Here is a 12724-nt window from a genome sequence, read left to right on the forward strand (position 1 = left end):
TCATGTATAATCTTTATGAGCCCTGTCTCTGTGCTGTGATTTGGTCGGAAACCAGATTGAAAATTGTCAAAGTATCCGTTTGAGTTCAAGAATTTGTTCAGCTGACTGAAAACAACTTTTTCAATGATCTTGCCTATGAAGGGGAGATTTGAGATTGGTCTGTAGTTGCTCAATATGGAGTTATCCAGATTTCTCTTTTTAAGGAGAGGCTTTACTACTGCAGTTTTTAGGGAGTTTGGAAAAGTCCCAGAAAGAAGTGAGGCGTTTACCACTTCTAGGAGATCTGCTTCTAAACAGTTGAACACACTTTTGAAAAAAGAAGTGGGGAGTGTGTCAAGGGCGCAGGTTGATGTTTTAAGGTGCTGTACCGTTTCTTCTAAAATTTTACCATCAATTGCTTCAAAATCAGTCATAATAATTTTCTGAGGTTGTGGTCTGATCTGACTCACCTCAGAGCAACTCAAGGATGTGCTGATCGCATTTCTGATATTAATGATTTTCTTGGAGAAGAAGGAAGCAAACTCACTACATTTGCTGTCTGAGAGCATTTCACTGGGAATGTGACTCGGGGCGTTTGTTAGTCTCTCTACAGTAGCAAAAAGAGTGCGTGTGTTGTTTATGGTTCTATTTATAATATTTGAAATGAAGGTCTGTCTAGCTTTGCCTAGTTCCACATTGAAAACCCGAAGACTGTCTTTATAAATGTTGTAATGGACAACAAGTTTTGTCTTTCGCCACATGCGTTCCGATTTCCTGCATTGTCTTTTCATTAATTGCACTGCTGTTGAGTTTCTCCAGGGTGCTTTTTGTTTGCCACTCTTTTTTCTGACTTTTACAGGAGCAAAATCATCAATTACACTCTTAACTTTTGAGTTAAAAGAGTCAAAGAGAAAATCAACAGAGTCTGCAGATATGCTTGGTGTTAGAGATATAGCCTTCATAAACAGCACACTAGTGTTCTCATTTAAGCATCTCTTTTTGACAGAGACAGATCTAGTTTCAATGGCAGGAGAGATTGATATATCAAAGAAAATACAGAAATGATCAGACAGTGCCACATCCTTAATAACTATCGATGAAATGTTTAGACCCTTACTGATAAGTAAATCTAGAGTGTGTCCACGATCATGTGTGGGTCCGTGTACATGTTGTGTCAAATCAAAAGTGTTAAGAACAGTCATGAGATCTTTTGTTGTACTGGATTCAGCATTGTCAATGTGAATGTTAAAATCCCCAGCAATAGCAAAACAGTCAAACTCAGATGAGATTGCTGATAACAGCTCTGTAAAGTCATCAATAAAGGCCGGAGAATATTTTGGAGGCCTATAAATAATGATAAGCAGGATGCGTGGTGCACCTTTTAGCACAATGCCCAGATATTCTAGAGACAAATAATCACCGAATGATACTTGCTTACATTGATAAACATCTTTAAATAGAGCTGCGACCCCCCCCCCCCTTCTGACTGGTCTGCAGACACTCATAAAAGTAAAGTTAGGAGGGGCTGTTTCATTGAGGACTGTTGCACTGCAGCTGTCTTCTAGCCACGTTTCGTTTAGAAGCAAAAAATCTAGGTTGTTTGTGGATATTAAGTCGTTGACTAGAAATGATTTGTTTTTAAGTGAACGGATGTTTAAAAGTGCTAACTTAACAGTATTAATTTAAATTTTTTCCCCCACAGTAATCTTAGTTTGATAAGTAACAGGCAGCAGATTAGATGGGTTTGCCATACGGCCTGAGAAAGCCTTGGACTTTCTATCACGTATCAGAACAGAAATAGAGAAAGAAGCAGGCACACTGGATTCACGCATGTTTTGTAAACATTTGATAAGATTGCTGTTGACGTTGCGTGGACCCGGAACACGTCACTGAGAGCTGGAATCAGTTGTTTTTGGTGCAGATGGAGGAGGGTGTGTGCCATGGCGTTGTGACCGAAGAAATCTCACAGGAGGAGGGGCAGAGCGAGCTGGGCCTACAGTCTTTGGTGGTTGTGGGGCTCGACGCTCTTTGGTTGATATCTGGGGGCTCGCAGTGATCGAGTGTGATTGTCTGTTTCCAGTATAAACAAAATCCATTTTCTCTGTGAAGCTCAGAAGCGGGGATGCTGTAGAGCGGGATAACATGTCTGGTGAGGGGGGCTGTTTCTCTGGTGTTACCGGAAGCTGCAATCTGTTATCGTCCGGTTGAAGGAGTGACATTTCTTCCAGCTTATTGCTTATACCACATATAAGTTGTAAAAGTTCACTAGTCTCAGCCCTGAAGGTCCCCATTTTTTCCAGTGCCTCCACAGACTCCACAGTATGGGCTGAGATGTTACCGTCACAGTGTGTCTGTGGTGAGCTCTGAGGGCGGGGCTCTGCTGGGAGTGTGTCCATGAGAAGTGGTTGTTGTGGCTGCGTGGTGTTATCATTGTCCTTGTGGGGTGTATCAACCGCATGTCCATTCAGATGCTGAAATGAAGTCCTGTGATCGTACTTTACTGGTGTGTGTGTGCCATCCAGGTTGAGTGGGTTAGCATACACAGCTGAAGGATGATGAAGGGAAAAATAAATATTGTCCTTTAGCACTCTTGCACCGAGTTTGTTTGGGTGGAGGCCATTTGATGTAAACAGTTGTCTCTGACTCCAGAAGAGATTAAAATTGTCGATAAAGTTCACTCCCTTCATGTTGCAGGTTTTTTGCAGCCAAGTATTAAGCCCAAGTAGCCGTGAGAACCTATTTGTTCCTTTTGCTGGAAGTGGTCCACTGATGAACGGCTGAACTTTCAGTTTCCTAAGTGTTTCAAAAAGTTCATTGAAATCCCTCTTTAGGAGTTCTGACTCCTCTCTCTGAATATCGTTCTTTCCCACATGAATGATAAGTCGATTTGCAGTCTTGTGTTTCATCAGAATGTTCTTAAGTTCCCTGTTTACATCAGAAACTGTTGCTTGTGGAAGGCAGCATGTAGTTGTATCCCTGCTGCTAATGTTTCTGATTGTTGAGTCGCCCACTATCAGAGTCCTGGGCTCGGCTGCGCTCTGAGCTGAGGGCCGCTGTCTGCTCGACCTTGAGCGCCTGTTAGCATTAGTGTTAGCTGCGGGCTGATTCAATCTGTGTTCGGTCACATTTATCACGTTTGGGGATTCCTCACCCACATTCATTAGCACTTCAAATCTGTTTTCAAGATGTATATTTGGTGGTAGAAAACTAGTGTTTGCAATCCTTGTGTCTGGGGTAGAGCATGCTACTGCGGCAATATGTGATGCTCGTGACAATCTGATGTCTCGAGTGTCTTTTGGTCTTGCTCCCTGTTTGTGCCATTGATTAGTGTGTTGATCAGTTACTTGTTTCTCTACATGTTGAGTAGCACTACATTTATGGGACTCACCGGCAGTGTGCAGAGGGCGATCATGATGAAGCTCTGCTGTGTGATTCTGGTTGGCTGGTTCCGCAAATAACTTTGTTTCAAGAACTGCAATCCTTTGTAAAAGTCTGTGGCAGTTTGTGCAGCAAGTAGATTCTAGAAGAGGCATTTTCTTATCCTTTTGAATGTAGGCAGCTGTGTTTTCCCTTCTCCGGAATGTAAGCTGAAGGCAGTGGGAGGCTGGTCGGTTGAAATATTCCGCTTTTTGTTTAGGAATTCAGTCACCAGAGTTTCTAATTTTATCATTAGAGTCAAGCTTTGTTGTTTGAGCACTGTGCTGATTTGCTGAAGTTGTAAAATATAGAAGCGATAGAGCAAAGCGCGGAGCAGTAGGCAAGAGCGTCCGAACAGTAGCGAAGCAGGAAGTAGAGATCCTAAAAATAGCTAAAAAGTCCTGAATGTGTTTCTTGAGTGACTGGTTACCTTGACGTAGACGGATTATTTGAAGTGCTGGATCCATGATGGCGAAGTCTTCTGTAACAAACTGCTCTGAGACGTGAAGGCCGAGGATCCAAACGCAGCTTTATTAAAGGGTAATCCACACTCGTAGTCATCAAACAGGCAAGAGGTCATAACATGTAATCAGTCCAATCAGGCAAACAAGACAAGAGAGACGGAAACCAGGGAAAACGCTCAGAATTGCAGTGTGAACAAAACAAGACTTCGCAGTGAATGACAGAGTGAACATGGTATATATATTAGGGGTGGGGGAAAAATCGATTCTTAGATGCATCGCGATGCGGACGTGGGCAATTCTGAATCGATTCACAAATGTAAAAAAAAAAAATAGATTTTCTAAATGTTGATAACGTAATTATACGGAACGGAAAAATGCGGAACTCTGAAGCGCGGGAAGGGCATCGCCCGGACAGTCTGTGGCTTGCTCATAACAGATACGCATGATGGCGGAGCGCGAAATCCAACCACCGCCCTCAACATTAAAAGCAAGCGTGTGGAAGCACTTTGGCTACTATGAAGGGGAAAATGACATTGACATTTTCTACAGAATTTTCTACAGACATTGACATTTCTACAGCAGGAGACATAGTAAGCGCACAGCGAAGCACACTTGCATTGGAACATGTAGACCAGCTCCTGTTCTTACACAAGAACTTGCACATTAGCATCACTAGCTAAGCACATTTGCAATACCATGCAATGGCATTCATTCATTTTGACTGTTCATTTAGGGTTCAGAATGTTCCTTTTCATAAAAGCTGTTTTTGATTCTTCAGAATTCTTAATTTTTGTATAAATGCTGTGATTTTGATACAGTGAAATGTTTATTTGATGTTTTTATTATATTGCTCAATGCACAACAGGAGGATGGTGCTGGTTATTTATGTTAGTGATATGCTGAGTCTGTAGACACACACTTCACTACAAGTTTGCTGCTAGCCTGGGCTGCTACAGGCATATTTCTGTTTTTTTTTTGTTGGTTCTATTCTGGCAAATGTAACCTTCCAGTTCACTTGCAAAATCCCTTCCATTTGTTTTATTAATACAAATATATTGGAAATAAATTCATTATGGGTCATTACAAATATTTTGCTTTAAAATTGCCATGTGAGAAAAAAAGAAAATCTGTATAGAGAAAAAGATGTATCGATGATCGTTTTATTATCGCATCGCAGCCTCTGAATCGTCATCGAATCGAATCGTGAGGTGCCTAGAGATTCCCACCCCTAATATATAGACAGAGGTCATGAGAGAATGAGACAAAATCTGATTTGTTAATATGCAGATTTTTTCCTTGACCACTGGTGGAAGAAAACACTTAGTCTTTAGACACTTTACTAAACACTGCCATTGTTAAATATATAAATAAATAAAGTGTGTGAAAGGTTTGATACAGCATTGTGTTGTGTGTGATGGTCCATCAGCAGCTGCAGTATCTCTCAGCTGTATCAGTGCAGTCACTGTGACGTCTGACTGACACAGGTTTTTGTACGACTCTTTATCACTGTGTGAACACTGGGTCATTAAACAGCATTCATGGATGCTACACAACTGGATCTTTCTGCAATCTTGCACAAATCTACTTGTCATATTTGTTCATGTCTAGGCAAATTTGATGATTATAAGCATTTTATTCACTTTTTTTATTTCATTTCTGTGCAACACCTCATGAATGTGACTGACTAATTGACCTTTACACATCTGGCATATATTTTAAAGTAGCAAATAAACTTTGGATTTATACACCTGTCTGAAGACTCATGTCTAAAGAATTTATATTAATAACACTTATAGTGTAATCTAATGGAAAATCAACACCAGGGGTGTTAAAACCCCATAGTGTAAAACTTAAACAACAGTTGTAAGTGTAACACTTTACACTCACGTGTAATTTTTCTACACTGTAAGGTGCTTTATTAACACTGTAAACTCAACACTACAAACTAGGGGCGCACCGATCCGACTTCTTCAGTCCCGATACCGATGCCTGGGCTTTGTGTATCTGTCGATACCCGATACCGATCCGATACTATTGTTGAATTAATAATAAACTGTATATCTTCCACCTTATACCTTCCTTGAAGAGACTAAAGGCACCAGACTTTACTAACTAAACATAACTAAGACAAAATAACAGATGTGTGTAAAGTGTTTAATTCTTATTTATTTAAAAAAACAATTGTGCATTCAAATCTAAAATAGAATGTAATCAAACTTCTTTAAATAAATTAAATGTAGCAGCGGAAACAAAAAACAGTCAAACATACAATAGTAATCTGACAGTTACCAAACATTTTTTACACTACAGATCATTGTTTTGGTATAAGCATATCAATATTAAAAAGTAGCATTACAAATTAACGAATAGCCTGCCATATGCAATTTAATAAAAATGATCAGCTAATAACAACTTTGTTCTGGTTTCACCTCACTCCTGTCTACATGATTGTAGGCTAGGCCTATTTATTTTACTACACATTGTCAACAGAAATAAGCTGAAATACTGTTGATAATTAAACATAATTCTTACCCACTCTTGCTAAATTGGGTGAGCACACTTGTGTTCTCATTTCAGATGCGTTCAGAGTAAATTAATAAACTGATTCGTGAGTTCAGTGTTAGACAGATCAGATGTTCAGTCGTTTAAATGATTCGGTTCAAAGGAGTCATATAGGTCGTGAATCGGACATTAGCAGACGCGTTGTGTGTGAATCCCGTCTGTTAGAACATCGCGAAAGATGTCAACACACAGAAAACACTTCATAACTGGATATGATTTGTCTCCCGTTTATTGAAAGTATGCTTTATGTCAGCTGGTCAGAGAAGAGTCAATGTTTTTTGAGCGCAATTCACACCCAGCGATAATTCAAGGACAAAATTGTCTGAATGTGTCACGTGTAACATGGTTTCGGTCTTCTGACCTTTTGATATGGATTAATATGTGAAATATGAGAGAGCTAACAGCTAACAGTGATTATGTTGAAGACCCAGAGAGTGTGTGCGCGGGGAGGAGCTCTGATCGTTCTCTCTGATCGTTCTCTCTGATCGTTCTCTCTGTCACTCAGTCACAAGCGCAGCATCTGTTCTACATCACTCATAAATCACAATAACTCATCAAATTAGGCTTTGGCGGCCGTCAAAAAATTTTCAAACAGGAAAAACCCTGACTTTGCAGCAATACCACCTCCCCTCGAAACATTTCAGTTACTTTGCAGACATTGCAAACAGCCGACAAACTAGTTGGCGTGGCAAGCGTGAAATATCTCCTCCACAGCGACTCTCTGCTCGCTCCATGTTGCTTCTAGCATGCGACACACGTGAAGCTGACGAATGATGTAGGTTCTTCTGTGACAAAAGAAAACGAAAAAAAAACAACAACAAAAAAAACACCTGGATCGGCTTGTGGATCTGTTCATTTTTCCGATCCCTGATCCAGCTATTTTGTCAGTACCGCATCCGATATCCGATCCTAACATCGGATCGGTGCACCCCTACTACAAACGGTGTACTTTGTACACTAGATAGATTGGGAGCATATATGATCTGATGTAGTGTTACAATTAACACATTTAACACACTAAATAACTCGCTAACACACAACCTATTTGTGCGCTAGTTTGTTAGTCAGCTAGCGAAAGTAAATGAGGTAGCTAGCGGTAGTTTATAAACTAGCCTACATGCTAACCATTTTGACTTTTTGATTTGGCCTGTTGCTGCCTATACTATTAGTTCAGATACTTTGCTCAAAACCAGTCAGTTATATAGGGCTTAATAACATAATTCATTGTTAAGTTCATGTTACTTAGAAATGTGTTTTATTGTGTCCAAAAAGCTTCTCCACCTTACTTAAAACATTCTGTTGGCTCAACTTAAATAGTTGCATTAATGCTGACAATTATTAAGTTCATGTTACTTAGAAATGCGTATTCACCAAACTCAAAATATTGCTTTGAATTAATGTAATCCTGCCAGTTGGCTTAATGTAAAAATCCTAGTGGAAAACATTAACATGTGTTTTGGCTTTTTATTTTGAGTGACAGATGTCGTATTTAATTTTGCCTATTTTTCTCTGTGATATTTCTTACAGTGTTGACAGTATAATAAAATGATTGCATAGCCAACATTTCACATTTGTCATCCCCAGTCTCTCTCTTTCTCTTTCTGTAGGGGAAATTTAAATGAGAGATTGTGGAAACGAAATGTAACTTTAGCGGGATCGGTCGGGAATAAAATCATTCTATCGGGTGAGTTTTAAGCGGGAGCGGATTAGATCATATAGCGGGAGTGGGACGAAAAAACAGCTCCGCACAGACCTCTAATTTATATTTTAAAAAAGTGCAGAAAAAAGAAAGAGCAGGGAGAGAAATGACAGACTGATTCCTCTTCTTGAGAGTATGAGAAATAAAATCTATGCAAGTTAAAACTGGGAAATGAAACGTTATATTGCCAGGTTGCTCAGGGCAGGGAACTGGGAACGTGTGAATGCCGCCACCACAGAACCACGTTTGTTCACTTCAAGTTCAAGCACGGTCGCACTGTTGTGTCGAGAGCGGCCGGGCTATTGTCAAAAAGAAGTGTAATTAATTGTATTGAAAGTATCATTTTTGTGTACTTCACATCTGAAAAGTACACTTTCATGACAATATTTCATAACACACTTAAGTGCACTTTGTAATAATGTACAATTAAGTTTCTTTAACATACATTTCATCACACATGGATAAGATTTGAACTCATTTGCATTGTGATTAAAATCAGCATTTATTTATTATTTTGTTCATATACAATACAATTTGCCAGTATAGTTGAATAATACATGTCAGATGTTATACTTTCTCTGTTTTGTCAGATATGTCACTCTTTGCTGTCTAGATCATTTTCAACAGTTTCCTGAATTACTTGAAGTGGTATCTAAAATATCAAATCAACTTTTTTTTTCTTTTATAATTATTTGCAATGCAAGTTATACAGAGATGATCAGTTATAGCTGTCATGTTCAGAATTACTGGGAGAGTTGCATAAAGCCTGTAGTCCTCCAACATCCTCCCTCAAAGCTTTTATGAGGCCTGGGACACCATCACTATAGAAAAGCTGATTCTCTGCAATGTTTACTACTGCCGTCATAACATCTTCCATGACCTTTACCACAGGATCCCACTGGATGGAACGTTTACTTTGCGTCTCCAGTACATTGACTCTTCCATGAAGGACACCCAGAAGGGTCACAGCTCTCCTGACCTTTTCCTGAACACTGCCAGCCTCCTTTAGATGCTTTTGAACATCTTTGATCACTTCATCAATCCTCTTCAGGGCTTCACTGGTCTTCTTAATTTCATCCTGTGCACAATGTATTTTTTTATTGTATTCATACACTTTATTGTTGCTCTTCTTCACTTTCCTTTCAGATGTTCGTTGATCATTTTCAGCAGCACTGGCGGCAGTTGAAGCCTCGTTTATTGCCCGTATTCCCTCACTTATCATTATTGGACCTAGAGGCAAACAAAGAAAGAAATCTTATCTAATCAGAAATGTCTTGAATAAATGCATAACTGTTCAGGAGGATGATAAAAGTTAATTTCTCACCAGCAATCCACCCGGCAATTGGTATTACAAGCAGTACCGCACCTGCAATTCCAAGACCTTCACCTGAGTTCCCCCTATCTTGTGCTACTCTGAGAGCATATTTAGCTGATTCTAGGTTTTGTTCAGCCTGTGCCAAAGCTGCTTTGTAATTCTGTAATGATTCCTCAGCAGATTTCTTCTCTATGTGTAATTTATCCATGGCCATGCATGCTTGTTTCTTCTGCTGCTCAGCATTATGTTTCTCTCGAGTAAGTTGCTCCATGCGTTCATCCAAATGTTCCAGCTTTTCTTTAATCATTGTGTATGCCTTTTTCATGCACTGTTCTGAGTATTCAATATGTTCCCTGATCTGTTTGTAATTGGAGCACATGCCAGTGATGGGATCTACATGTGCATCCAAGAGGGACTTGCAGATGTTACTGAGAGAGACAATTCCTTTATTTAGAGACTCAGAAGCTGACTTAAACTGCAAATCCATAACACTGTGTGTACTAAAGCATTGGGCACTAATGAGCCTTATAAAGAAAGAAAGAAAGAAAGAAAGAAAGAAAGAAAGAAAGAAAGAAAGAAAGAAAGAAAGAAAGAAAGAAAGAAAACCTTTTAATGTTATATACAGTGGGATGGTTAATTTTACCTTGCATTTAAAATATATTAAAGTACTTACACATCATAATTTGTAATAAAACTATTTCAATATTATGTGTGCAGATGAGATAAAACTTTTTTTTTTTTTTACTTACTTGTGTCTCTGGGGTCTGTAGAATTGGTCACCCATGGTTTTCCTGTTACACAAACACAAAAGGAAGTATCTATACATTTTGACAATGATATATCATAAAAGATATAATAATGTAATAATGTTATATGGCAAGCGAGTTTATTAAGTTTATAGACCTTAGAACTTCAGTTAAAAAAACTTTAGTTAAGACACTTTAAAAATTGAGCTACTCCTACCTGCTTTCTAATTCCTCCTTATTTGGCAAATAGGATTCAGTTCATCAGCTCGCTAGGAGTGTGTCAGATAAGAGAGACATACAAAATGTGCTGAGTTGAGAATAATATTTAAATAATAAATAATATTTTTGCCACCTAAAATCATACTAATCAATTCAATTCAGTCTGTATATTTTATATTTTAGTGAAAATTAAATAATTTCAGAATTACAATTAAGTTTGTATATTGTAGCAATAACATATAAACACTTAAATTAAACAAGTGATTTTTCAAAATTATATATAAAGAGAAGATTAAAGCAGAATTCATATGACTGCCATTAATAGCATATTCGATCAAATGATCCTAAATGCAATTGCCTTACCCTGTCCAAAAGTGAGAGCAGTTCTTCAAGTCACAAGATATTCTAATGCTGAATGGGGAAATGAATGAATGCTTCGACTTTTATAGTCTGTAAATCCTGTAAATCCAGTTCCCTTTAGAAAGGGAAGTCGCACTGCGTCCTAGAAAGCATACGGGGAACGCCTCAGTGTGACAGGTGTCTGAAGATACTAGGCTTGTTGGACTTCACCCAGCGATGCGCAGACCGATCGGCGGCTGACTTGAAGCAGTGCATGCCGATTAGAGATTTTGTCCGACTTGAGACACGTGACAGTGACGTATGTCTACAAAGTGCCATGAGAGCAGCCGGCTAATACAGCCGGTGCAGTTGAACGAGGCTGCACGGACTCTGATGACAACACAGCTGTTCCACAATTGTCTAGATTCATTGTTTAATATTAAGTTTCGTTTTGTATGAAGCCCTTCTTTAAAATTAATTTCGTTTTGTATAAATTGTATCTTAATTTTAATCAAGGTTTCGTCAGCCAATTGCTTGGATTTAATAAATAACAAGCAAATAGAGTAATAGCAGATTATAAGGGTGAGATGAAGTCACGCGATCACATGCACTGCACATGAGCTGGAGTGCGTCTCATAAATAAACGAAACTCAGCAGCTACTGCCTCACAGACATGAGAAATATGTGTATAGAAAGCAGTGTTGTGCGTGAACGAGTTCAAAAGAACGCGTTCATTGAACACGCTCTTTTTTTCGTGAACGTTGAACTGAACGCAACACATTTTTTAATAAAGAACTTGAACGTGAATTAGTTCACATTATGTGTCATGAACGGCAGACATCACCGTAAATGAACGTTGGAATTTGTTTTCCATTGAAAACTGAGTGACATCTGTTTTCTCTTTTGAAACGCAACGAGAGAAAGTTCCTCCCTCCTGTATTCTCGCTGGTGCCGCTTAAATCATGTATCACCAGACAGAAATGGTTTTGACATTGTGTGCGCAATGCATTGCGGGCAACGTAGTGTCCGGCTGAGAATAGTTGAATAGCATACTGGCTTCCGCACAACGTTACCCGTGATGAATTGCAGCAGAGTGGGGTAGGCATAGCAACGCCGCGTAGCAGGCAACGACGAGAGCGCGGAGGGCTAGAGGAGCGAGAGAGAGAGAGAGAGAGACAGACCAAAGACGAGAGTGAGAGAAAGCGCTGCAATAAAAAAAAAAATGGCTAGTGGAAGTGATGGCACGGAGACGGACACCGATTCTCCTTATGAACATTTAAAACAATTTTACACTCTTGCAAACTCTTCTTTTTTTTTAATTAAATGCTGGTAGATTTCATTGCACTAAGTATAGAACTGGTCTACCTTGTCTGTCCTGCTGCAAGTTTCATCACCTGGTAAGAAACCCACAATTGCAGTGTCATGAGCAAATGTCTACAATGAGCAGCTTCAAAGAACGTATAGTGATTTCTAGCTCGTAGTGTGAAAAAAAGTATTTATTTGAATATCTCACTAAAAAAGTAAAATGAACTGAACTTTGAACTAGTTCAGAATTAAAATTGTGAACTTTGAACGTGAACTGTTCACTTTGAGCATGTTCACTTTGAGCATGTTCACTTCTGTTCACTTTGAGCACTGAACTTGAACTAGTTCAGAAAAGCTGTGAACTGGCACAACACTGATAGAAAGCTTGAAATGTCTACTTGTCTTTAACTTATAGTTAAAGGATTAGTTCACTCTTAAATAAACTTTTGCTGATAATTTACTCATCCCCATGTCATCCAAGATGTCCATGTCTTTCTTTCTTCAGTTGAAAAGAAATTAAGGTTTTTGATGAAAACAGTCCAGGGTTTTTCTCCATATAATGGACTTCAATGGGCTCCAAACGGTTGAAATGACAGTTTCAGTGCAGCTTCAAAGGGCTTTAAACGACACCAGACGATGAATAAGGGTCTTATCTAGCGAAACGATCAGTTTCTGCGAG

At 39.0% G+C, this 12724-nt stretch overlaps 1 protein-coding gene across 1 annotated transcript; it reads right to left on the reverse strand.

Annotated features, from left to right (window-relative positions):
• Window positions 1-8595: 8595 nt before the first annotated feature.
• Window positions 8596-10812, reverse strand: LOC307121433 (uncharacterized protein). Its single transcript, XM_079809023.1, has 4 exons — window positions 10765-10812; window positions 10186-10227; window positions 9446-9960; window positions 8596-9351 (listed from the first exon to the last, which is right to left on the reverse strand). Exons 2-4 carry the CDS (start codon window positions 10218-10220, stop codon window positions 8840-8842), a joined length of 1062 nt encoding a protein of 353 aa, XP_079665149.1. The 5' UTR covers window positions 10221-10227; window positions 10765-10812; the 3' UTR covers window positions 8596-8839.
• Between the last annotated feature and the right edge of the window lie 1912 nt (window positions 10813-12724).

This window comes from Gobio gobio (assembly GCF_949357685.1).
Source record: "Gobio gobio genome assembly, chromosome: 25".
Classification (NCBI taxonomy): domain Eukaryota; kingdom Metazoa; phylum Chordata; class Actinopteri; order Cypriniformes; family Gobionidae; genus Gobio; species Gobio gobio.

Excerpts from the sequence above, each read along its gene's own strand:
- LOC307121433 (XM_079809023.1), bottom strand. The coding sequence starts at position 10,220 with ATGGGTGACCAATTCTACAGACCCCAGAGACACAA. Across the intron at positions 9,961-10,185 it reads TACAGACCCCAGAGACACAA|GCTCATTAGTGCCCAATGCT; the intron begins GTAAGTAAAAAA and ends TTTCTTTATAAG. Across the intron at positions 9,352-9,445 it reads AATTGCCGGGTGGATTGCTG|GTCCAATAATGATAAGTGAG; the intron begins GTGAGAAATTAA and ends GTTTGCCTCTAG.